Consider the following 26,765-nt stretch of genomic DNA (forward strand, 5'->3'; position numbering starts at 1 on the left):
TAGGATGTGATTTTGATCACTTATCTATTTTTTATCTTATTTGCTAAAAGACTAGCAAAAGGCTAGTTGGGAGTTGTGATAAGTGCTCAAAAAGTGCTATTTAACCCTCGATTATGCCTCTTGTTTAGCCATCTTAGTGGACTAATAGTATTTATAAGTTGTGTTTTAAGATTCTACAGGTGAAAAAGAGAGTTTTGTAGAATATTAGAGAAAATGGGGTAAAACGAAGCAATTCGGAGCATTAATGATCACATGGGAGTAGGGGTGATAATTTGGCCCTCAGGCCCTCAACCCGGCCCGACCCGGCCCTCAAAAATGCGCGTCAAAACCCTCAAAAGTTGGCCCTCACAGATTTGTTATGGTCGGCCCGCCCTCATGCTTGTAGGGGGGCTAGTGGTCTAGGTTACGAAGATAGGCCCGCCCAAGATTTGGCCCTTCCAAGCCCCACACTTGGCCCTCGAAAGATTTTTTTCGATAAGATATATTTTATTTTTTTACATTATATATATGTAAGGTACCACAATTATCCCTATTTGAACTAAATATTTTCACTACAAATGATGTTTAATAATAGTAGTTTACCACATATCATATGAGGTATTTTGTAATTTGAGTAAAAGAGTTCAAATATAAAAAGAAAAGTGAATTATGATTATTTTGTGTAAACCCAAAATAGAGGTGATAATTTATGTATTATACTATATATTTGTGTAAACCCTAAAAGAAAACCATATTTTCTTGTTATTTTACATTATATTTATGTATTATACTATAATTATCTAAATTGTATAAAAAAAAATATTAAATTAGTTTTCAATAGGGGATAAATTATAACATAATATAATATATGCACTTTTGTAATTGATTTAATGATATGTATATAAGTCATACATAAAACAAATCCAACCTAACAACATAGTTAAGTATTAAAAATGTAGATATTTTAAGAATATCATCTCTTCCACCATCTCTATCTATTTTTTTCTAAAGATATAAGAATTAGTTTTGTATACTTATATACATATCATTAAATCAATTAAAAAAAAAAAAAAAAAATACAAAAAAAATACAAAAAAAAAAAAATACAAAAAAAATAGTAAAATAGTGAAGTATAATTAGATCAGGGACTGGGCCGCCCCTCATTTGGCCCTAAAAAATGAGGGGAGGGGGGGGGTTAGTGGCTTGAGTTTTCATGCTTGACTCTACTCGCCCCGAATATCAAATCAAATAGGGCGAACCCGACCACCAATCATGAGGGCTTTTATGGTTGAGGGAGGGCTGGCCCGCTTTTTATCACCCCCTACATGGGAGGTCCGTGGACAATCATGGAGAAGGCCAAGGAATTGGAGCTATTAAATACGCGACTTGGACCTATTTTAAAGTCTATTTGGAAGCCCAAGGCCAAAGGATTCGTTGCTTGGACCAAAGCCCGCGAAAAAGAGGATAGAAGGATAGAGCGTAAGAGAGAAAATCGGCTATCGTCTCGGGATGCATGGATCGAAGTCGCCGGGCGCGATTTGCGACGATCGGGGGGGACGATAGATCGAAAGCGCCCGGATGCATTGATTAAGTCCGGGGACGATGGATAACGCGCGTCGACGCATGAATCGATTACTTAGCCAATTCCTTCTCGGTTTTGAAGACGCTAAGTCGGACTGAAAAGAAACCTATTTGTATTAGGAAACAAATGACGGTTTGGAATGCTTCTAGAACTCATTGTAACCCCTATAAATAGAGGACCTAAGTGCCTCATGTAATTCGCCAATTCACTTATATTCTTGTCTCCTTAACTTGAAAGGAGAGAGATTGATAATAAAAGATCGGTTTTAACTAAATTTGAGTCTTAATAAATTAGTCTTTCTAGTCTTATGTTCTTCAACTCTTCTTCTTCTCGTTCTTCGTGGTTCTTCCTTCTATATGGAAGGCTAATCTTCTCCTTCAAGGGAGGAGATGAACCCGATGCTTAAGGTTTAATGATTCTTCGGTTCATGGTGTTCTTCAATCGGGTTAGTTCTTTATGTTTTTGTAGTTATTAGTTCCATTACCCACACCGGGGGATGGAAGTATAGAATAGGGTTTATGTTTTGCAATATTAATATCATGCTAGTGTTCTTTACTTTTCTTCTAGTAGTGTAATTCTTTAGAGTTAGGGAAGTATTCTTTGTGTTGCCTTAGAAGGGTAGCTCGAGTGGAGTGGCCGCCTAGGGGAAGTATTCTTTGTGTTTGCCTTAAGTGGTGATTCATTGAATGGTCGCCCTATTAGGAAGTACTCCTTCGATATTGCTCTTGGTAATACATTGAATGGCTGCCCGAGCTTACATAAAAGGAAAGAAGATATTAATAACATAAACATAAGAACAACCTTAAGTAGAGTTAATTGTTAACGATGTTTCATCCAGGACATCTAAGACTTTCCGCTCGATTGCCTAATTGTAGTCTACTTGTAAAACAACCATGAAGCGAGGAAGGTCATAGATTAAAAGTATTGGTGGATTCTAATCTCTTGAATTCTCTCTCTTATAAATTCTCAATAGTTTAGTTAGTTTAGCTTAGTTTAGCATTAGAATCTATAATCTCTACAACATTAGTTTTAATCCTCAAACCCCTTTCTAGTCCCGTTTCTTCACATAACATACACTTAAAAGTGGAACGATACCCTACTCATCCTTTACTTAGTGAGGGATAATTAGGTTTTGATATGCTTCTCTTTTGTTCAACGATCATCATCTATCTACATCATCCATACACCATCTAAACACACAAAAAGAGGTTGGTCACTCGGCTACCCTAATGGTATACTTTCCTTGTTTTAAACACCTGGAAAGAAATACACCAGCGAATCTTTAGTCTTTGTAGACTGGATCTTTGAGAAGAGTCTTTTCGACATCTGGAGAACGCAACTCATGATAATGTTTAAGGCGTTGGCCATTTACTTGAAATTCGCTGTCATCGTTTATATTTTTCAAAGAAATAGGTCCATAAGGGGTGACAGCAGAGACAGTGAAAGGACCAGACCATCAAGTTTTTAGTTTTCCTGGAAAAATGTGTAATCTCGAGTTGTACAACAAAACTTTTTGACCAATTTTGAATTCTTTTCTTAATATGTGCTTGTCATGCACTCTTTTCATGTTGGCTTTATAGGATTTCGAGAGATCATAGGCATCGCTCCGAATCTCTTCAAGCTCATTTAACTGCAATTTTCGCTTCCGCCGCGCATCGGTATTATAATTTAGGCTTTTGATGGCCCAGAGCCACGATGCTCGAAGTTCATTTGAAGATGACAAGGTTTACCAAAATGAGGCGAAAAGGGACATGCCTATAGAGTCGTAAAGTAAAAGTCGCTCTATATGCCCACAAGGCATCGATAATCGAAGAGACCAATCTTTTCTAGATGGATTAACTATCTTTTCTAAAATTGATTTAATCTCTCTATTAGAGACTTCTACTTGGCCACTGGTCTGAGGATGATACGGAGTTGCCACTTTATGAGTAACTCCATATTTCTTTACTAATGATTCAAAATTTTTATTAAAGAAATGTTTCCCCCCATCACTAATTATAGCTTTGGGAACGCCAAATCGAGAGAAAATATGTTCCTTTACGAACAAAATGACCATTTTATGATCATTCACACGACATGCCAATGCCTCAATCCATTTTGACACGTAGTCAATATCTACTAGTATGTATAGGAAGCCATGACTATTTGGAAAAGGACTCATAAAGTCGATGCCCCATACATCAAAAATTTCTACAATTAAAATTGGATTTAAGGGCATCATATTGCGTTGAGTAATGCGTCCTAGCTGCTAGCAGTAGTTGCATGCTTTGCAATGCTCGTGTGCATCTTTAAATAACATTGGCCAATAAAATCCACATTGTATGGCCTTGGCTGCAGTTTTCTTACCACTGAAATAACCACCACAAGATTGTTCATGGCAAAAGGATAACACGCACTACACCATAACAGGCTATTTGCAACGGCAAAAAAACGTTGCTAATAATTTTTGCAACGCTTTTTAAGCGTTGCAAATATGGTGTCGGTAAAGTGTTAGAAATATTTGCAACAAAGCGTTGCAAACAGAAATTTCCAACGCTTAAAAAATGTTGCAAGCAGAAATTTCCAAAGCTTAAAAAGCGTTGCAAACATAAATTTCCAACGCTTATTATAACTATTGCGTATACATATTTAAAACCTTTGCAACACTTTTTAAGCGTTGGTAATTTGTTAAAATTTTTACCAACGGTTTTTAACCGTTGCAAAGTTGTTAGTTAATTTAAAAAAAAATAATTTAAAATTCGTTTGTAACGGTTATAAACCATTGCTGATGGGTTGCTAATAAAAAAATAATAATTTCTCATATTTTGTAGCGAGACCAGCTAAACCAATTTGGTGGTATAACTAAGACTTTTATGACCGACACAATGACACAATGACAGCTAAGGTAAAGCAACAAATGAAAACCCCCCCACTTGCTCTCAGTCAAAAAATAGTAATCTGAAACACAAAAAAACCCTACCCACTAGTGCCAAATCAAGAACAAAAATATATTATCGAGTTTAACCATAATCCCCTTGCTTTCCACATTGGTGTAAGCACAAAAAAAAAACTAGTCCTTAAATGCACCATTCAATTCCTATCTCTTACAATGTTACAACCTCTCCAAACCCAACCACATTTACAACATTTCAATCTAACATGACAAAACTGCATTTAGAACACAAAACACAACAAAATAAACAAAGAGGGCTTTCGGTTCATTCTAACAATGCATCGGGCGAAGAGGCCATCCGAATCCTATCAAGACAGGACCAAGAAACAAGGCAACAAGCTATATGAGAGAAGAAACAGCTTTTAAGAACTTCAAAGTAAGTCCATTGATGTCCGGATTGGTTTGAATCGTGGGTTTTCGCCGAGGAGCTAGAGATGTTATCACCAAGTATACTTGATTTTCCTTCACTTGTGATTAGCCCGCACACACCATTGACTCAAGACCCATTTAATGTGTCCCCAACTACTTACACAACTAGTAAGTTATCTCTAGTTGATCAAGGAAGGATTATTGAGAAGGGATTTTATCTACATTCTTCACCAATCGCGTCTCCAAGAGACTCGGTGCCTCGGTTTTTGCCACTGTTTCCTATGACTTCGCCTATATATCGAAAATGATAATAATAATAATATGTGAATGTACCTTGAAATCTAGTGCGAACGACATCGAGGGGGTGAAGAGTAGCAACTTGAAAATGACTAATCTTGGTGATCCTTACAAGTTACAACGCAAGTAAAAGACTTTTCAAGTTTTTAGTGAGACGCTGGTTCCTTCTCTAGTTGGAAATATAACAATTCACTCACCATAAATCAACAATCAGAAACCCGCTTGTAAACTATAGATATAATTATAAAAAAACACCTAATTTGTGACATGTTTCGACCCCCACCTACGGGGCAAACGTCCATTGGTAGGAGTCTCCACTTTATTTAATCGACAGGGCTAAAGCCCAATTCGCAATATTATGGATCAATGTATGTGCCCATTAACTCATGTGGCTTGCCACTAATGTACGTTGATTTATGTCCATATTCGTTTCTTATCAAAGAGATAATTATCAGTTGAAAGTAATAGTATATCACAATTACTCAAGCTACAAGATTACTTGAGCTACAAGGACTCTCTACTCTACCTATATAAATACCAAACTATTTTTCATTTAGAACTACGTTCTTGAGACTTGATCTCACCGATAATTTAGATGGGTAACGAGGCAACCGCAAGGTCTGATCTCATCATTCCCCGATCACCATCATTTTTCTAATTACTTTTCTACGTTCTCTTCGCCTTTTTTCATCAACACTTGGTGTTTTGATCATATTTGGTCGAAACATAATTGGCGCCGTCTGCGGTTCTTATACTACACCCTCGATCACGTTTTGCAAAAATTATGACGCATACTCGAAGAGCTCAAGGTCCCGATGTGATTACTGATGATCATCACGAACATGATGGTCAAGGACAACTTGGCGCTGACAGCATAATCCCTTCTAATATTGTCGTTCCACCAATGCACCAAATTATTCAGCGTGAGGTTATTGCCTCTGACGATTCTCTAGTATCTGATGCGGATAATGTAAGTCATATGTCTCGAGAAGCACTTTTCAAAAGTTAAAGATCGTCAAGAAAACGTAATAATTACTACAAAGCGCCATCTTAAACAACGCGCTCCACTCGCAGATGATATTGTATCTGTCACACCACAACGTCACACACGCCAACGACATAATAGTGTGTGGGATCGTTTAAGTGGTGAGGATGAGATTCACGATATTCGCAATAGCCATCAACGAGTTAAGTGTAATGGGCGACGAATTCCCCGACCTCCACCGAGAAATCTCCACCCACTTGGTCACGCGTTCTCGAGAGGGCAAGGTATCGCTAATAATCGTCCGATTGCACCCCACGATCCTACAAATTATCTAAGAAGTCCCGAGGAATTCGAGTGGCGAAACGTAATAATGATCGCACTCATGATCGGAACCATCAAGATGGTGAAACACTTCAAAGAACGCTGTTCTTATCATTCAACATTATCGATCGAAAGCCCAACGCATTACCATCCACAATCATCTCGACATGGAAACGATGAATCTTCGCCGTTTTTCTTCTCGCTCGTTTCTCTTCCCATAGCGCCATCGCGGACTATGATCACGATCCAACAGATAATGGGGATCGATGACTCCTCAACGTGTCGGAGAAATGATTAAAAGCTCTTTCCGACAAATGATCCTTTTGAATTGACACTAGAAAATCTGGCGGTTGAAGATGGTATTTTGGACAAGTTTTCTCTCGCCCGTCCAAAGGGCTACTCATAACAAAGACTTTAAACAACCGAGTTTGATCAATATGATGATGTCGGGGTTGCCCTATGCTTCATGTGATTAATTTCACAAACAAACGGGTTTTATCGGAGGTGATGATGCTTTAAAATGCAAACTTTTCCTTCTACATTAAAAGGGGAAGCGTTGGTATGGTTTAGCTTAATTACCTCCGCTATTTCTATTCGTCGATTCAAGGACTTAATCGAAAAGTTTTCAAGACGTTTTCATCATAATCTCAAACGCCCAAATGGAGTCCGAAGTTCTTTTCAACATCAAGCAACAACATGAGGAAACTCTCCGTAGTTTTATCGCGATTTTCGCTTTAAGCCGCACCGAGATTTCGAGCAATCCGATCTAATGGTGGTTTATGCTTTTAAAGAAGCTATCTTGTTTGATAAAGATGGGTTATACAAACTCTTTGTTCGATATTCCATCTTCCCCGCGTCGTTATACCAAATGAAGTTCAACAATTTATCAATGTTGAAGACGACACTACCTTTCGAACTTCGTGACAAAGATAATAAAGGAAAGGATTTCAATGATCAACGAAATAAATAGAAGAATCCGACTTTTGATCAACAAAGAACCCGTAAGCCTCCGTGATAAGAAAGAAGACTCCACGGAATTTGGAAAGCCTTTTATCGATTTTGAATTAACTCCGCTTTAATACCAAATATCGCGGTAGTTTACGACAAAATCAAGGATAAGAGTCCGATCACTCCGCCGTTTTCCTTAGGCGCGGCGACAATTAAAACAACTCGCGATAAATCGTTATGGTGCAAATTTCATAATGATTATGGTCATGAGACGGAGAATTGTCGGCCTTTGGCGGGGAAGAATTGAAAAGCTTGTGCGAATGGGAAACTTGATCAATATGTGCATAAGAAAGTAACAACTCAAGCTTTAACTATCACCCATCATAATGTCATTAAGGTTGGACATGCCATCATTGATTCATTGTCAATACTCGATGGAAAACCGCCGTCGTTCTAAAGTCAAATATTTGTCTAATTTGTACGGTTAATCGGGATCAATTTAGGTGGAAGGTTTTCGCGCGAGACTATTGAAGATGAACCATTATGTTTCATCGACCAAGATCTAATGGGCGTGCATGTTCCTCATTATGATGTTTGTCGCGATAATAAGCTGTGATATCGGTTGTAGATGCGTGTACAACGCCTAATGATCGACAATCGGTAGTTCAAAGCGAAGGCCATGTTTTCTCGGGTGTTATCGCAGTATTCCTTTTATTGATAACTTGGTCACCCCCGAAAATGCTTCTATCGTTGGTTTTGATGGTACCGCTACTCATCAGGTTGGAAAGGTGTCTCTCCGGTCACTCTTATGCGAGAAGGAAGTCAATATTGATTTCTTATTGATGGATTGTAAATCCCCTTACAATGTCATCCTTCGTCGAGATCGATTCATTATATGGAAGCCGTGTCGCCTCAACATATCATCAAGCCATCAAGTTCCCATTCAATAAAAAGTCCAGAAGGCGCAGAATGATCAACCGACATCTCTAATTTGCCACCGCGGCAATGTTCTCGATGATTATAAGAAGTCGAAGTTGTTAGATCTAACTATTCGAAGTTCCAACGCCATCAAATAGCAATTACAAAGATCCGGGACCTTCGGTTTACTCGCCAATAGAAATGTTGAAGGACCCTCGACAAATCGATCCACTTTTAGAAGTTCAAATTGGCCAACTCCCCGAAGAGACTACTTTTATTTCAAATTTAACTTCCGTAAGAGGAGAGACAAGAGCTTATTTTGTTATGCGGAAGAATAATCATGTGTTTGCTTGGCTTAATAGAGCAAATGCCGGTATAGATCCTTCCGGTGGCTTTGTCATAAACTTCGACATTGATCCTAATGCAAAACCGGTTCGACAAAAGCCCCGAAGGATGGCCCCGATAGAAAGATGAAAGTGAAAGATCTAAATCGACCGCCTCTTTGTCCGTTAACTTTATAAGGCCCGTGACTTATCCAACATGGATGTCAAATGTTGTCGCAGTTGTTGCAAAAAAGAAGCGACAAATTACGGTTTGTATCGATTTCACAAATCTCAATAAGGCTTGTCCCGGTTCATCCGTATCCATTGCCTCGTGATATCCGAAATGGTCGATGCAACATCCGGTTTCGGCGTTTGTCTTTTTGGATGCTTATTCGGTTATCATCGATTCCGTTATTCATTGAGGACCAAGAGTTCATCAGATTCATTCATTACGGACCAAGGCATTTTCGCGTTACCGTGTAATGCCTTTCGGTCCCGAAAAATGCCGGAGCCACATATCAAAAGCTAGTCAACACTATTTTTTGACCTACTTGGAAAGACAAATCGAAGCATACATCGACGACATACATGGTTGTCAAATCTACGTAAGCATCCGATCATCTTTATCGATTTGCAAAGTCGTTTTCAACAGACTCCAATTTCAACACGCGCGTTTGAATCCCGCAAAGTGTTCTTCGGGTTTATCATCCGTAAATTCTTAGGATACATGATGACTAGACGAAAATTAGAGCAAATCGGATCGATTCGAAGTCGTCCCTTGAAATGCCTTCTCCGACGCCAAAGAAAGAAATTTAACGACTTACGGGGACGCTTTGGCGCCCTAAATCGCTTTTTATCTCGGTGATTCGATCGATGTCGCCCTTTTTCCCAAACATTGAAAGACGCAGAATTTGACGGAGGATCGCGGAACTTGTATTTATTCATTTGAAAGCATACTTAGTCCAACCTCCGGTTCTTGCCGGTCAAGCAACGGGCGTTCTTTATAGGTTCAGATTTAGCCGCCACCGATCATGTCGTAGTTGTCGCCTTATTTGTCAACGGTGGTGATGAGCGCCCTATATTCTTTGTTAGCAAGACTCTTTACAACCTTTGAAACAAGATATTCTCGAGTGGAGAAAATTGCATTGGCTTTGGTTCATGCCGCCCGACGCCTTAAACCTTATTTCCGTGGACGAAGTCGTCAAAGTTTATCTGGAATATCCATCGCGAAAAGCTTTTTCGTAATGCTCGTGAATCAAGTCGCCTTTGCGAATGGGAAAGTTACCTTTAACGCTTTATAAGATTGTGTTTGAAACTCGCCGCGGTACCGAAAGGACAAGCTTTGGCTTTGCTAATGGCTGATTTTCCAACCGAGGATATTCTTATGTCCGACGATTACTTAGACGTAAGAGAATGTCGCCGACAACACGCCATTACCTCGGGGATGATGATTTGCCAAACTTATCGATGTATCTGGCGATTGTTGGATTGTTTTTACACCGATGGTTCGCGATAATAAGTATGGCTCCGGTATTGGGTGTGTAATCTTGCAACCGAATGGAGAAAAATTCGAGAAGTCGGTCGTTTGGGTTTTGACGCTTCAAATAATGAGGCCGAAGTAACGGTTGTCATTTGCGGCTTGGCGACCGCTTCTTCACTGGGGCTTAACTAAGCTACAATTATTCACGATTCTAAGTTAGTCGCTAGCCGGTTTGGTGGATCGGATCGATGTACCGCGGACGATAGAATGGCGCTTATGTGGACTTAATTCATCGGATTGTTTGAAATTTTGATTCTATCAAGATTGCGGTAGCGTCCGCGTCATGACGTGCGACATGCAGATTCTCTCGCATATTTATCCGCGGCAGTTAAGTCAGATAAGCCTCACCAGATTACCATTGAATTTCAAAAGGAACCGAGTATCGATCTGTCCATCGAGGATGTGCGTGATATGTACATCACTCAGAGTTGTTTTTTCATCAAGACATTTTCTGAGGAATCACGTCATACCAATTTGATATCTCCTATGCTGACTCGGAAGCGCAAGCATGATCTTGATAATCAAGTTATCATTGCAGAGAAAACGCTTGATCCACAACTTATGCTATCAGATGACCACAATGATCCTGTCAATGATATTGTCTCGGTCCATACCGACGACGATCATGAAGTTGACAATGCTCCAGAGGTTCCTGATATAGAGCTAAGTTTTCCGCTTACACCTTGTGACGAAGATGATTGGCGTCTTCCTTATATCACATATTTACATGATCACATCTTGCCTCCCGATCATAAAGTGGGTGATCGTGTCAAACACGATGCTTGGAAATATTGTCTCATATTAACTTCGAACGGTCTGTTGCAACTTTATCGCAAAGGCACAAGTCTTAACCCTATGCTTCGTTGTCTCAGCAGAGCTGAAGGTTTGCTCATCCTGGCAGAAATTCATTCAGGCCTATGTGGGGAATCACCCTGGCTAAGTCTCGCCATCAGAGAGCAATGACACAAGGGTAACGGTGGCGATATGCAAAAGGATGCTAAGCGTTTGTCCGAGAAGTGTGTTCCTTCCGGAAGTATGCTAATATGGGAAATCTTCCAAAGAACGGAACTTCATCCAATCTTGAGCCCTTGGCCGTTTGCAAAGTGGGGTCTTGACATCGTCGGCCCTCTTCCAAAGCTCCCGGCGTTGTTTGTTTCTTACTCGTCGCGAATCGATTATTTTTTACTGGTGGGTCAAGCTATGCCCTTAGCCCGGATCGATGCTTCGGATGTTAAAAATTCTTATGGCGAGACATTGTTTGTCGTTTTGGTATTCCAACATCATTGACTTCGAAACAATGGCAAACAATTTGATCTCAAGAAATTCGACAATTTTGTTCTCGACTTGAAGATTAATCACAATTTTCAAAGACCATACCATCCTCAAGCTTAATGGACAAGTTGAAGCTACTAACAAATCCATTCTTGCAATGCTCGCCGGCGACTACTTCAACAGCCAAAGGAAATTGGGTTAAGGAACTTCCCGCGGTTATGTGGGCTTATCGAACCACACCTAAACATTATTTGGATTTTCTCCGTTTAATCTTGCTTTACGGTGCATGTATAGTCTTTGCCTCAGAGTTGATGACACCAACCACATGAACTTCTAACGTGGAATTGAGTCAAATGATCAAGCACTTGCTCAAGCCAAAGCCTTGATAGATGAGACAAGAGAGGTTGGTCTTCAACAGATTAATTAAGTTATCAAGCCGATATGAAACGAAAATATGATAAAAAGTTCGACTTTAAAGTGTTTGAGAAAGATGATCGGGTACTTTCTGTCGAAAAGACGAGGTTGATAGATTCCGATAAATTTGAGAAAATTGGACAGTCCATACATCATAGATCGCCTCGCCACCAAAGGATCTTATTTTCTCCGAGATTTAGATGGGAATGTTCTCGATAAGCCGTGGAACGCGTTTCATCCGCAAGTTCTATAAGTAGATTTTAGTTGTGTTTTTCCGTTATCCCGAGAAATAAAATAATACAATATTTAGTTTGTTTCGATTCGGGCATGTATTTTCCGTTATTATCTTTGCATTTTTTAAGACTCGGTAATCAATAAAGAAGCAATTCTTTCACTTCAGTTCCAATGGTATAATTTTGGGTTTAGCGAACCTTATAATCACTACAACAAAATCCGCTAAATTACCACGCGTTTAATTTCGTCGATCCCTAAGTTGAACGCTTTTACGCCGCTTAGTCGTTACATTATCGCTACAACAAAATCGGGCGAAATTACCACATTTAATTTTGTCGGTTTAAGTTGAACGCTTTTACGCTTTAGTGGTGGTTACTATCGCTATAATAAAATCCGGCTTAAATTACCACGTTTAATTTCGATCTAAGTTGATCGCTTTTACGCCGCTTTTAGTCGTTACTATCGCTATAACAAAATCCGGGCGAAATTACCACGTTTAATTTCGTCGGCCTAAGTCGAACGCTTTTACGCTTTTTAGTCGTTACATTATCGCTATAACAAAATCCGGGCGCGAATTATCGTTTAATTTTGGGTCTAAGTTGAACACTTTACGCCGCTAGTTAGTCGTTTCTTATCGCTATAACAAAAATCCGGCTAAATTACCACGTTTAATTTCTTCGGTCCTAAGTCGAACACTTTTACGCCGCTTTTAGTCGTTACTATCGCTATAACAAAATCACGGGTGAAATTACCACGTTTAATTTCGGCCGGCCTAAGTTGAACGCTTTTACGCCGCTTAGTCATTATTATCGCTATTAATAAAATCGGCTAAATTACCACGTTTAATTTAAATGGGATCTAAGTCGAACGCTTTTACGCTCGCTTAGTCGTTAATATCGCTCCAACAAAATATGACGAAATTACCACGTTTAATTTCGTCAATCTAAATTGAACGATTTTACGCTCGCTTAGTCGGTTACTCACGCTATGTCAACATCTGATGACGTTACCCCGTTTCGTTTCGTCAGTTCTGCGTCGGAGCATTTTTTCGCTCAATCTAATTTTGCAAGCTTAAAGTTAGCATTGGGGCGCTTTCATTCTATTTCGCGGTCATCTATATAATTCAACAACATTGTCGGTTTTCCATGTGTATGTTATCTGACATCACAATGATATTCAATTGCCAACATATACTTTATTTTATTCAAAAAGAATTTTTAGCTCTATTGTATTACAAACGCAAAATCACATGATCATTGGTTTGGCAAATCCAATGGTTCCTTACAAACTTTTCGCATATACAACTCGTACAAATCTTTGTAATTCATCTTCTCACGTTCTAATTCATCTCCCCGTTTCTATTAAAGTCTCATTAATTGTCTTTACGGACGATTCACAATGTGCCATTTGCACGTGATCTTGGCCGAGCCGCTCGTTTAAATCTGTCATTCGCTTGTTATTTTTCTCTGCCTCTTTTTGCGCACATTTAAGTTCCTAATCTTTGGTCGCCACGAGTGCCTTTAATTCTATCACATCTACTTTTAAGTGTTTGTGTTCTTCCATTATCTCACAGGCTTTCCCAAAGTCTTCGTACGATCTCTGCTCGGTTTCTTCCGTCCGCTCGGTTAAGTTTTTGTTTTCGTCTTCTAACTCTCTGTTGGTTCCGCTTAACGCTTTGTTTGCCTCTTCCAATTTTCGGTTGAGTCTTTTCACTTTATATATTTCTTCCACGACATTGACTTCATTCGAATCGATACTTTTCTTCGCAACTTTTTCATGAATTTCTTTGGCCTGTACTACCTTCGTTTTAACCTGCGGTGAAAAATATCTGTTTTCATCAATCTTTCAGACTTAAACACAAGTTTGCAGTAAATGATAAAAAAAAAAAAAAAAAAAATACTATCATACGGTTCATAGTATCGAAAATCATTGATTCGCTTTCGTCATATTCTCCGATGTTCTCCGTGATTCGGGTCACGCTTTTGATATTTTTCGAGCCCTCCATTGGCATGGTCTCGGCGATACCTTCGCCGTCGTCCGGACTTGAACATCTTTGCTTCATCTACCAATTTCATCGATTTAGTGTCGGACATAAATTTCTTTACCATCCTAACGCAATAGTAAAGTCAACGGTCCACTTTCATTAGCGAGATTCTCGTGGTTTTCTTCCATGAGTAGTATTACCCCGGGATAGTACTTGCCGGTGGTGGTTGGATTCTTTGCTCCCCGTGATTTGTTTTGCCGTTTGTTTTCTTTCACCGACTTTGTGTTCTTATTTTGCGACTATCTTTTGTAAGTATCACGGTTTCATTCTTTTCCCGCCATTCTTTTCTGTCAGATATACCAAACCGAGGCGAGATATTACATCTCCCCACACTTTTACATATATATGTTTTCTACGGTACATACCTTTTCCTCTTTGTGTTGAGAATGTACTTTATTTCATCTGGGCTGTTTTGTGCATTGTAGTCTCATCCCTCGAGGCATCATACATTGTAACGTTGGTTGTCTCTCTTGATCTCCGTTCGCCCGTTTTCTTGTGGAACATCTTCTTTTGTACAATTCGCTATTTGTGTTTGGCAAGCTCAGCACTAATTCTCACTGTGTTAATTCCGTTTCATCTTCTTTTTCACTATCGCTATCGCTGCCAAATATTGCATTTCTGAGAATCTTATTCTTCTTCGCCATTTCACTATGTGTCTCCTTGGACCTATCGAAGTTTGTTGTTCAATACCCCCATAGTGTTGGAAATCAACAATATCATCGAAATAGCTCAGATCTACCAATCTTTCGTCAGAACATTCATGAAAGAAGAAACGAAGGTTGTTCTCCACTTCCTTGTCCAATTCAATGTTTGGTAGTGTACTCGCATTTTCTGTTAGACACAAAATAACTCGTGTTAGTCAACAGTTTACTCGTAGTACACTTTTTAATACTTATGTTTTGGCTTACCTCGAAATTTGTTCGGTACTTTAAACTGTCGGATTCCACTTCCCTCGCAAGCGGTACATAAATCTAACCCATCCGGTGTATACTTTTGGGAACCCTTTAAAAGTTCTGTTTGAATCCTTGAATTCAACTTCAAATTTTATGTACCCTTTTCACAAGATGGCTTTTCGGTCGTATCAACGCGAAGATTTCTTGAGCCCCAAACCTTCGTTATATTCATTTTGTAAGCGCGCGCCTCGTAAAGATTAACCGAACGATATTGGCGGTTGTCCGGTGCAATTTGCCACCACTCCAATAATTGCGCAATTTCTTTGTTCAATGTAATTGTATTCCCCGCAATTTAATTGTGTGTAAGCCACTACTACTTCATCTTCTTCAACTTTCATTTCAAATTCGTACACTTCTTCCATCTCAAATTTCTCGAGTCCTAGTATTTTCTCGTATTTCCTTAAAAGCGACCATCGACGCGGTTTCGTGTAGTCGCCAGATTCGTCACCTTCTTTCCACCTCCCACCAAGTCTCCGTCGTCATCGAAGTTTTTTTTTTCTCGATTATCTTTCATCGGTAATATCTGATCGTTTCTACCGCATAAAAAAAGCGGGTCGATAGCTCAAAAACCGGATGCAATAGCTCCACAAGGGTGAACCGGGTCAGATCAAGGAAACAGAGGTACGGTGCCCCTCCTTGGCTGGCACAACACCTTATCATGGTTTGTATTTCAGTTCCGGATGCACCTGGCCATATTAATAAAGAGCAGGTACGGTGCCCTTTATTAACTAGCGCTGCACCGTATCATATTGGTTAATATGAGTTTGGATGTGAGCGCCATCTTCAGTGCCAAAACAAATCAGTATGGCCACCTCACCATCTTCTCCAGCCGATCTTCAGAGGGTCTACAAACAAACCAAAGTTAATATGTTTGTCGCCACCTATGTTGACCCTTACAAGCCAAGGTAAGGTCGTTTTTTCTATCTTTTTCGCGATGCTCATTGGCGATGGTAACGACCCACGAAAATCAGCACCGCCATGCATTTTTCCACACTGGTTTCTCCGAAGTCGTGAGAGAAATCTACCTCATACCACCCGAGCTCTCCACCTAGACGGGTTGAATCTTCATGGGCCAAGGGGTGTTTGGTGATATCTCCTACTCCCCGCGATGCTTGATGAGTGAGATGTTGGGGAGTACGCTTTGCGTGACTCTCTATTTGTTTTCGCAGACAACATAGCCGTGGAACGGATTGCTATGGCGAAGGTTAAGCTAAGGTTTTCTCCACTTTCAAGGGCGCGGGACATTCTAGAGCCCCAAGTGTGAGTCATCAAGAGCCTACCGTGTCAAAACGAGATATATGAGAAGAGCTGATGGTGAGAGGCGTGCACGACAAGCGACGAACACCGTTCTAGAAGCGGCGATAATACGGAATTCTCTTGCCTACGTCTGTTCTGTTGGATGAGCGTACAATGTTTTTTCTGGATTGGGATATGCGGCCCCAGCACTTATATAGGATAAGCGGGTTTTCCAGTGCTGGTGGGATTCTTCTCCAACTCCAACTTTATCTTATACTCTCAATTCTTATCTCATTCGAACACTTTGAGTCCAATTCATATTTAACTACCTTTTATTATTATTATTACTAAATTGCCCCTACATTTAATTTTCAACGGTATAATCCAAGTATCGCTATTCCGTTGGCACGCATCGTCGAATTCAAATTTCAGATTATTACGGACGCGTTGCGAGTACGTTTTCGCCCGATCGATTTTTTGCAATTTTATTTACGTGCATATTTTATTTTATTTTCGTGCATTTTCGCCATCTTTTATTTAACTACATTGCGCCCCGTGATAATCGTTAGTTTGACATTATTTCGTTACCGCTTAATTCACGATTTTTTTTTTTTTTTTTTTTCGATACCAATTTTCCAATTATTTCTTTTTCGACGACACCGTTATACATTCCGCCATTTTTCTTTTCTTTTTGCCATATGAACTTTGTTCGTGATGCCAAAGAGGGGGCGTGTTTCGACCCACCTACGTGGCAAACGCCCATTGGTAGAGTCTCCACTTTATTCGTTTTTTAATCGGGGGCTAAAGCCCAATTCGCAATATTATGGATCAATGTACGGGCCCATTAACTCATGGCTTGCCACTAATGTACGTTGATTTATGTCCAGATTCATTTCTTATCAAAGAGATAATTATCAGTTGAAAGTTATAGTATATCACAATTACTCAAGCTACAAGATTACTTGAGCTACAAGGACTCTCTACTCTACCTATATAAATACCAAACTATTTTTCATTCAACTACGTTCTTGAGACTTGATCCCAATCGATAATTTTAGTGCGTGAGCAACCGCAAGGTACAGTCTCATCATTCCCCCGATCACCATCATTTTTCTAATTACTTTTCTACGTTCTTCGTCTTTTTCATAAACACTTGGTGTTTTGATCATATTTGGTCGAAACATGACACTCTAATCATAGATTACAAAGAGACCAGAAAAGCAAGAACCCAAATAACCTGAGATGGTCAAGTAGATGAATAACATAGAAAATTTTATATCGTTAGGCATACTTGCCTTTGGTAAACTCTCACGCATTTCGTCAATCAACCACCTACAATATTAAGTTAAGAGCAGTTAAATCCTAATATTTAGAGGCCAGAAAAATAGAAAATAAACATAAAGATGATGTATAGATGTCTTTATTAGTCATCCGTATGCTCAAAATCCATTTTTAAGACCTGCATATTTGAAGCAAACAGAAGAAGCTAGTACCTATAATCAAATGATGGAAATAGCCGATGTAAGGTATTCACTATGAATTCCACAGTTGCATAATCTGTAGCTGCAGTATCTGTCATGTGTGTATGCTGAACCTGGACATCAAGGAAGTAATAAAATATGGAAAGCAAAGCTAGTAAGGAATAATGACCAAACTGTGACTTCAAAAAAAAAATGACTAGTAAGAAGCTTAAACAAAGATTACGAGTTTGTGACCTTAACAGCAACTTTGTCTCCATAACGAGTACGAGCACATTCAATTTCCCACGCACATTTAAAAGAATCGATATTCTTAAGGACATTGCCCTTCAAGGCTTCAACCAAGTTAAAAACCAGACATCTCTGACAGTTGTGAGCAGGCAAGCATAAAACACACATAACAGATTCTTATTGACTAAGCACATAAATAGATACACATGTGGAATACTAGAAAATGAAAGACCTTAATGTTGATGGTCTAATCTATCTTTCTAAATTAGACTAAAACATTAGGATGGAAAATAAAAACTTAAGTCTGACCATGCTCCAGAATAATGATTTGACAATGACATGACCTTAATGTGTACGATGTCTATGAAAGACAAAGAAATGAACACATCTCCCACTCCTTCCCTATCCTTCCCTAGATGCACATCTTCAAAATTACCAGTTAGTTATGGTATTTCAAACAAAACAATTCACAACTTTTGAGTGTATCCAAAAAAAAAAACTTCTGAATGTATCAACAAATACACGAAAGGATTGGTTTTGTTATCACTATTATACCAAACCTCCAATATATATTATTGACATGTTAGAGGGATTGAGAATGTTGCATATTAAGTATAAATATAATGGTTTCACAATGTTGCCACTATACCGAACACTGAAAAAAGGATCAAGAATTCACTGCAGTATGGATATGATTCCCAATAAACTAAGAAGGATTCTTGAGAGTAGACACATACCTGATATGCAGGAGTATTGTCAGTAGGACCGCCATTAGCATGCTTTGCGAAAACAAAGTCCCCAATGACAAGTGAAGGCCTTTTCTCAGCCAGACCAGGAACCTCCAGAGCCAGGAAATATCTTCTAATCCGCATCGTGACCATTCCATGTCATGTCTATGCATTTCTTCCTAAAGCAACAAATCGGTGATTTTAGAGAGAGAGAGAGATGGGGGTACTATTTGCTCTAAACATAAAGTAAAGTTTACCTCCAATTTTAATTCCTCCATGGTAATTAAAGTGCTGAAGAAAGCTCCATAGCTCTCTCGAGTTAATCCATCTGAGATAACTTCAGGTAGTTGCTTACTCTCCAATAACTCCCTTGTCTCAGGAGGAATATTGAATTGAGGGAGCCTATACCTGAAACCTTGAGACCCTGGCCTCGCAGGACGAGTTCCTGACACATATTCAGTCACAACAAATCGGTTCTTTCTTTGTGGTCTTGAGTATGGCTTCCTTGAGGCAAGAGACAGAGAAATACTATCTTCGACTAAGAGAAAAACTACTCGTTCAATCGTATCTTCCCCCACTGTAAAGTGCACAATAGTAGTATGCAGCCCAGTCTCTTTTGGTTTACAAGAGAGCCTGCAGATAGTCAATGTCTTGTATGGCTGAAGTACTCTATCCTCAAGAGCAAAGGTCTCCAAAAACCCATCAACGTCTTCAATATTTGAATTAGCTGAAGGGGGTTTCATTAGAGATAAAGTGTAAGAGTCCTCGGGGTTTGAGCAGAAAATCTTAACTGCCCACAGATCAATCGGTTCAGAAGTGGTATTGTCGATCGTGACCGAATCTGAAGCAGTTTCTCCTACAAGGACTGACTGAGGTTTCTCACTAGCAAAAGGAAACGGAACGGATATAATAACAGGTCCCTCTTCCGACGGATTGTAGTTACAAACAGACTTATCTATCTGATAATCTATAAAACCAATTTCCCCTTTATCTCCAATTACAGAACATTCATCATCCGAACCCAAACCCCAACTAGTACCCATAATTAAAATGATCTAACTAGCAAGATTAGACACTATAAAACCTGTCAAAACAAAAAAGATTCAAAATGTGTCATTTAATCAAATAGTAGTAACTAAATGCACATTCAATTTCCCTTGTACAGTCCTAGCTGATGTATTATACTTGACAAAAGCAGCATCAACACCACAAACCACAACAAAAACAAACAGAAAAGCAAAAACTGCTGCTCTCCCCATGTTTGAAACCTAGCCTTATCTCTTAACTGTTAAAGACTATTTATACTTGTAGTGTTTTTAATGAATGAATTAATTTAGTAATAAAGACAAATGTGTCTTGTTTTCTCTAATATCTTGGACATAGTCTCAAGATATTCTCTTCAAAATGTCTATTTTCTTCCCAATTTGGTAAGGTTCATGAAGAGAGAAAAAGACCGCAAACAACAAATGCATGCATATGGGTATTGATCAACAAATGCATGCATATGTGGTTGGTCCAGCAAGGCAGCAGAAGTTAGCGTTCCTCTGTCATTACTCAGAATGTAAGAACATTTTTGTTAATAAATCGATACTCTAACCATCAAACACAGAAATCATACCCTGAACAGAAGGCTGAAGCGTACCACCCTGTCAAAGCATCATTTACTGTTATCACCATTCACAATGTTCCTGATTGTTCAATTTCGACTTCTCCACATGCTTTTCAAGTTAAAATTCTTCATCTGAGCCACATCTATCAATGACAAAATGATTTAATAAGAATTGCATTAACATTTGCATGACGAAAGAACTAATGCTATATATAGTACCAATGCTAAATGGAAAACCATTTTGTGTCATGTACTCACTCCAAGCTTCTAGCCCATCAACAGTTTTCTCAGTCTACTTCACTAGAGAGAAAATATCATTTCATAGCAACAAACCTGCAAAAAGATAGAAAAATTCCTTGGATCTAAGAATACAGACCTTTTAAAGTAATCAAGTGCAGTGGTGACATTGATCGTTTACAATCTCATTCCTTTTGCAACTGCAGAGTACATTCAAGACAACCTGAAGCTCTTGTTAACAAGTCTTTCATTCCACACCTAAAAATTTTCTGACACACCTGAACAAGTGGATTGGCGAAACCTGGAGGAGCCATTTGTTGGTTATTCGGGCGCCAAGCGAAATTTGGATGTTGTGTCCATGGTGAATTAGGAATGTTGAATGCACATGCCTCCTCCGGTGTTTGGGTAGGGGTAGCATGTAACAAGGGACATTAAGCATCGGGATGGTCTGGACTAAGACATAGAACACATGGAGAAGTGTTAACGTTCATGGCCTGTTGTGGAAGTTGATCGTTTACTTGAACTGCAAGAGCATCTACTTTTTTAGTGAGGGTTTCAATCAGTTTTTTCAACTCGGGATCGGGTTTTACCTAAAAAATAGACGTAGCTTTTGTAACATTATCCTTAGATGACCTAGAAGAATCAGTGTTACCCCAATGTGTACCTTTTTTTGCTTGTTTTTCAGGAAAAGTATATGCTTCAGTAGCTCCTTTGTCCATGAAGCAACCACCGTTCATTATATCAAGAGTTTCTTTTTGATGATCAGAAAGTCCATTAAAGAATGAACGAACATGGACAGCTTTGTCTAGTTGGTGATGAGGACATTCTAAAAGAAGATCGATTAAAAGCGATTCCATGCTTAGTAAAGGATTCATGAGGATTTTGACGAAAGAATTGAATTTTTACGGAAGCATTTGTAGTTTTTTTCTTCGAGTGTAAAATTGAAGCATGAAAGCTTGAACAAGTTTATTCCATGTGTCTATGGATTGTGGCTGTTGTCCCCGCTAGCCAAATTGACTCTTTATCCGCTTAAAGTGAATGGAAAAAACCGGAAGCCACGAGTTGTTCCTTAGAGACGGCTGGATGGTGAAATGTTGTGGCCACTTGTTGAAGCCTACGAAGATGATTGTATGGTTTTTCATGATCCAAACCATGAAACATAGGTAACAAACTAAAAACGTTTGGCGGAATTCAAAAATCACCGACAATGTCCTCAAGTTTGATGCAGGAAGAAGGTCCTTCCTGTAAGGCTGTATAGAAGTCCGAAAGGGGCTTCTCAGCTACTAGATTTTCGTCAGCCATAATGAATGATAGAAATGGTGACAAGGAATCTTGTTGATTTGGATTAATAGATGAAGAACTTTGTGGAGGTGAGAACTTACGCAAATGCTTATCGTATTTTCTCCTACGATAATTATGTTCAAATTCTTTAGTATAACCAGACCTTAATCTCATGTAAGCATAAAATTAGATCTAATTGACAGAAGGAACTTATTATTACTTGAATTTTATGATTATCTTCAAGCATTAGAGTTGAACAACGTAGGCTAAAAGCCGCTAACGAAAGCGGTGAAGCTAGGAATACGTGTGCATAAACCAATAGCCAGGTCACAAGAGAGATATGAGGGACGCTTTCCATGCAAGCACGGTTCTAATTAAGTAACCTCAATCTTTTAAGTTTCCTAGACACCGTTGGAATATGATTATGATTAAGATTTTATAGAATTAAAATTTATGCAAGGGTTTTTTTTTTGTTTATGCAAGGGAGAAAGTACAATTAGGCAAATACGACCTACTCATATATTACTAGATACAGTAGTATATAAAGATACTCTACTCATATGTATAGTAATACGAATAGGCAATGTTGTATCATCAATAAATACTTCGATATGTACAGGCAAATATACATCAGTAATACGTGTATGTACGCTAATTTGTAAATAGATATTACATAAACGTATATCTACAGTTACAGACAAATTTGAATTACTCATACGTATTTAGATACGGTAGCATGTGAAAATATTATACGTACACATATATATACTAATAAGCAAAAACATAACTAAACAAGCGACGTATTTTGCCTAGACTAAAATACGACTCTTGTATTGTATAATAGGTCGATTTCATCAATACTCATTGAGATTGCAAGTGTCATATAGAGAGCAGCTTCACCCCGTAGGGTTTAGAAACAACTTACCCAACTCAGATTTTAGCCCTCGTTGGAATGTTCTCCTCTTTCATGACAAAATCGACTTATTAAATAACACATACAATTTTTTAAAATGATGATTTTGGAGGGGAAAACAGTTGATTTTGACCTCGAAAATGACCTCCATCGAGCTTTTCGGTGGTGACAGCGTGCGCGCCATCAAAATCTTTCCAAATTGAGCTCACACGCGTGATTCAGAAAACCGTAGCCAAAGTTATGGCCAGAATACCAAAACACACCCTAATTACTATGTATAACTACTCCTAAGTTATATATGCCAACATGTAAATAACCACTCATACAGTAATATATATGCTAAATAGTACCATTTGTATGTATATACATTAATATGTAATTCATGACCACTTAACCGTATATATATATATATATATATTCACAGGCGTATCCACATGATTCATGCATATTACTAACCTAATACGCAAAATATAGTCCATTAACTACGACATAATAACTACATACATGTGAAGCATGCAAAAATATTTAAAATTTGGAACCTGCAAGCTTCCCGCAAGTCCACCAAATAAAAGAAACGTGCACAGCAGACCAAAGATTTCACAGTAAGCTTAGTGGTTGTTGTAGCGTAGTTTCCAGGTCCTAGCATTTGGAACATGTCAGTACAACCAAAACCGGAATGTTTATCAGTAGCAAAAATGCGGGAAATTACAAAAAAAAAAACGAAGAAAACATAAGAAAAAGAAATATATGAAAGGATGAGCGTGGGGGGTTTCCCCTTAGAGCAATTCAGGTTTGCAAAGCACAAAAGTCCTTGGGTCTTTAGAATGGCGGTGAAACCATTTGATCTTAGCACTTTTCAGTGTTTTTAGAAATTTACTTACTACGTGCTAAAACTCAATATTTCCTTACTCACTGTTTTTTTTTAAGAATGTCAATCTAGTTCGAGTAGGGATTTCATTCCAACTTCTAAGACAAGAATCTAAATGATCACAACTCAAATCTATACCTTGGAGAATTAAGTGAGAAGGATTTGATAGATAGATTTTTTTTTACACAAGTTATCTAAAATTTGTAAGTTTGTTTTATAGTTAAATGAAAGAGAGAGAAAGATAAGGAAGGATTAATCTTACTCATGCAAAGCCTAGCTACAAGTCTTTTAGAAACAGGTCACTACCATCTCAAATCCCTAACATATTATATATATCTCTAAACATATCATGGTAGCATGTGGAATTGAAATGATATTTCATCTTTGAAATATCATTCCAACTCCTAGTTCTACTTTACAACAGTTGATCAGATATTTGTCAATCTCTGTCATTTTGGGACAGGATGAAAAATAGAACCTAAGTCTTTTAAGTAGTGATTCTGGAATCCTAAATTTGTAGCCTGATCCTCACATGAGCATCATTAACCCTCCCCTTGAGAGAGTTTTAGCTCATGATCCTAGGATTTAATTAAAACTACAAGTAAGATAAGTAAAAAGAGATAGAAAGAAGAAATGAATACAAAGCCAACTAATTACCTAAGAAAAACAGAAGTTTTTATTCAAGAACTAGAAGGTGTAGTCCTCCATTAACAAGTTACAAGCTTTTTTTTTTCTTAAAACTAAAAACTAAAAACTAAAAGTAAAGACATGGAAGTAAATGAAAAGTAAAAGTCAAGGAAGTAAAAGCTAGCTAACTCCCAAAATCAGCCCCTCTTTACATAAGAGAGCATTTTTCTCTTCTCCCACGTGAAACACTCTCCTCTTATTTATTTTTCACTTATCCACAACTAACCCCTATTTGACACCTTTCAATTTTTTAGATAATCATCACCTAAATCCAACCAACTCATTAACTTCATGCAAGATGTCAAATTTGCACCAATTATTTGCACCTTTGTCTTGACTTGCATAATGACTCATCAAATCTTATGAACCCGCCTAGTGGGTCTACGTGCAGTGTCCAGTGGCAGTCCGATCTTTTGGCATTTTTACAACTTTCCGCCTATGCGTAGAGTTCGTCACACTGATCGTCAGAGCAGCTCACTCGTCGCATTCGGAGTCCTGGTTCAAGAGATATGAGCTTCGGAAGTTTGACACTTCTGTGCACGTAATCCCGTTTCTGACTGGATTCTGTACTGTTTGAGTCTTTGGGCTTTAGTCCATATTTGTTGGGCTTCACATGGGCTTGATCGGAAGGCATGTGTATATTCCCTATTCCGTGCTTAAATGTTGGCTTTATCATAATTTTTACATTAGTTGCTCCAACCTACAAAAAGCACGAAGATGCGATTATTTCATGATTATTAAGCACAAAATTGACCGAAATGTTATGTCTCTACGAGTTTTTATAATACAGTTTTGGGTGCTTATCAACGTCCACAAGGGAGAAAAGGAGATGGGTAGGCACCCTACAAGATGTCTACAAGTTCTCCTTACAAGCGGATTGTAACGCCCGTATTTAAAATAAGTATTTATTTATTTTTATTAATTAATTTAATTATTTATTTAAAATTGGTTGGATTGGATTTGGGATATATGGGCCTGGTTTCTGGGCCCGAGTCTGTGTTGGGCTTGGGTTTCAAACCCAAGTATATAATCACATTGTTCTAGAGAATAGGGTTCTTGGAGAATAAAAAAATAATAAAAATGGAGGCGGCTTGTTTGCTCAAGTGTTGGAGCGCGACAATTCGGACGATGAGGGATTCATCGGGTTTTAATACAGGTGAGTGGATATTTTATGGATTTATTTTATAAAATCCTCGTTACTGTCGATTTCTTTTCGGTTGAAATCTGTCGTGTTGTTAAAACTTAAAACTCTAAAATTTGATATAGAACTGTCGAACTGTAATACTGTGGCGGTGTGGCTATTTTTATTTGAACTGTTGAAGCTCGACAGAGTGTAAATGGCGGCGCGAGCCAAACCAACGTTTGTTATGTATATTGTTGTGTTGGTTGATTAAGGGTTAATGTAGATCGATTGAGTGTTTGGGTATCTTTGTCGGGGTTTATGGGTGAGTGTAGCGAAGCTCGAGGAGTATTAATTAATGGCCAGTTTTATTTCAAACTTTGTTGTTGGTTGGTGGGTTTTGGTTGTGTATTTGCGAGGGGATTTGGTGATGGGGGTCGGGGTGTATGTATTGGAAATGGTGCGGTTTTGACCGAATCCGACCCGATCCAAACCCATTTCAACGGGTTTGGACCTTAATAATGAGTCCGAATAAGAAAATGGGTCGGATATGGATTATCCATTTTAATTCGGATTCAAATATGGTTTTATTCTAAACGGTTGGATCCTCCTAGATCCGAATCCAAAATATAAAATTTTGTTAATATATCTTCCAAATAATAATAGGTCTCTCTTGTTTGTAGACACGTGGGTGATTGAGAACTTGTGGTTCGCAATTGGTCGGTCGGTCGGATCCGATTATCCCATTTACATAAATGGTTCGGATATGGTATGTTATTTTGGATCCATTCGGTCATGGATCCGGATCCGGTTTTGTATTGAAAAAAATGGATCCGGGCATGGATATAGTCCGATCCGACTAAACCCGCTCCATTTCGCCCTAGTCGTAGTGTGTGTGAGGTATGTAAATGGGAGTCGTCGGCTCGTTAATGGCAGACGAGATGTCGATCTAGTGTGGAGGAAGGGTTCAATGAAATTTATAATGTAGTTGTGTTGGTTGTCGATTGAAGGGGGTGTGTTTGAGTGTGTGGGGGTTGTCGGAGGTGATAGAAGCCATTAATGGCGGACGGTCCAGATCTACTTTGGAGGAAGGGGTTTGATTTAACTAATTGGAGTTTTTGGTTTTATTAAAGGTGTTGGGTTTTTCAAATTGAGTCAAACCGATGTGATGAAGTTGGAGGAGGAGAACCTAGTGGTGGCTGGCGCGCGAGTTGGTGGTGGAGGCTGCTGGAGGAAGAAGATGACCGGCTGGGCTTGGGCTTTGGG

General features: G+C 38.7%; 1 protein-coding gene across 6 annotated transcripts in view; it reads right to left on the reverse strand.

Moving 5' to 3' along the window:
- LOC147514511 (putative RNA helicase SDE3) overlaps positions 1-20,860 on the reverse strand; it is a 41,979-nt gene extending 21,119 nt beyond the window's left edge. The window contains exons 1-7 of one of the 6 annotated variants that reach the window (XR_015208396.1): positions 20,613-20,853; positions 20,403-20,536; positions 19,042-19,868; positions 18,794-18,963; positions 18,063-18,152; positions 17,841-17,941; positions 17,401-17,679 (exon numbers count right to left, since the gene is read on the reverse strand). Coding sequence is in view for 4 of the 6 variants with exons in the window: in XM_086583541.1 (XP_086439667.1) it covers positions 17,538-17,679; positions 17,841-18,152; positions 18,794-18,963; positions 19,042-19,827 (1,410 nt within the window). In the remaining 2 variants the exon portion in view is untranslated. The other 5 variants (XM_086583549.1, XM_086583545.1, XM_086583541.1 and 2 more) reach the window with 5 other exon arrangements.
- Positions 20,861-26,765: the final 5,905 nt, after the last annotated feature.

The sequence above is a fragment of the Coptis chinensis genome, chromosome 2, assembly GCF_015680905.1.
Source record: "Coptis chinensis isolate HL-2020 chromosome 2, ASM1568090v1, whole genome shotgun sequence".
NCBI classification, from domain to species: domain Eukaryota; kingdom Viridiplantae; phylum Streptophyta; class Magnoliopsida; order Ranunculales; family Ranunculaceae; genus Coptis; species Coptis chinensis.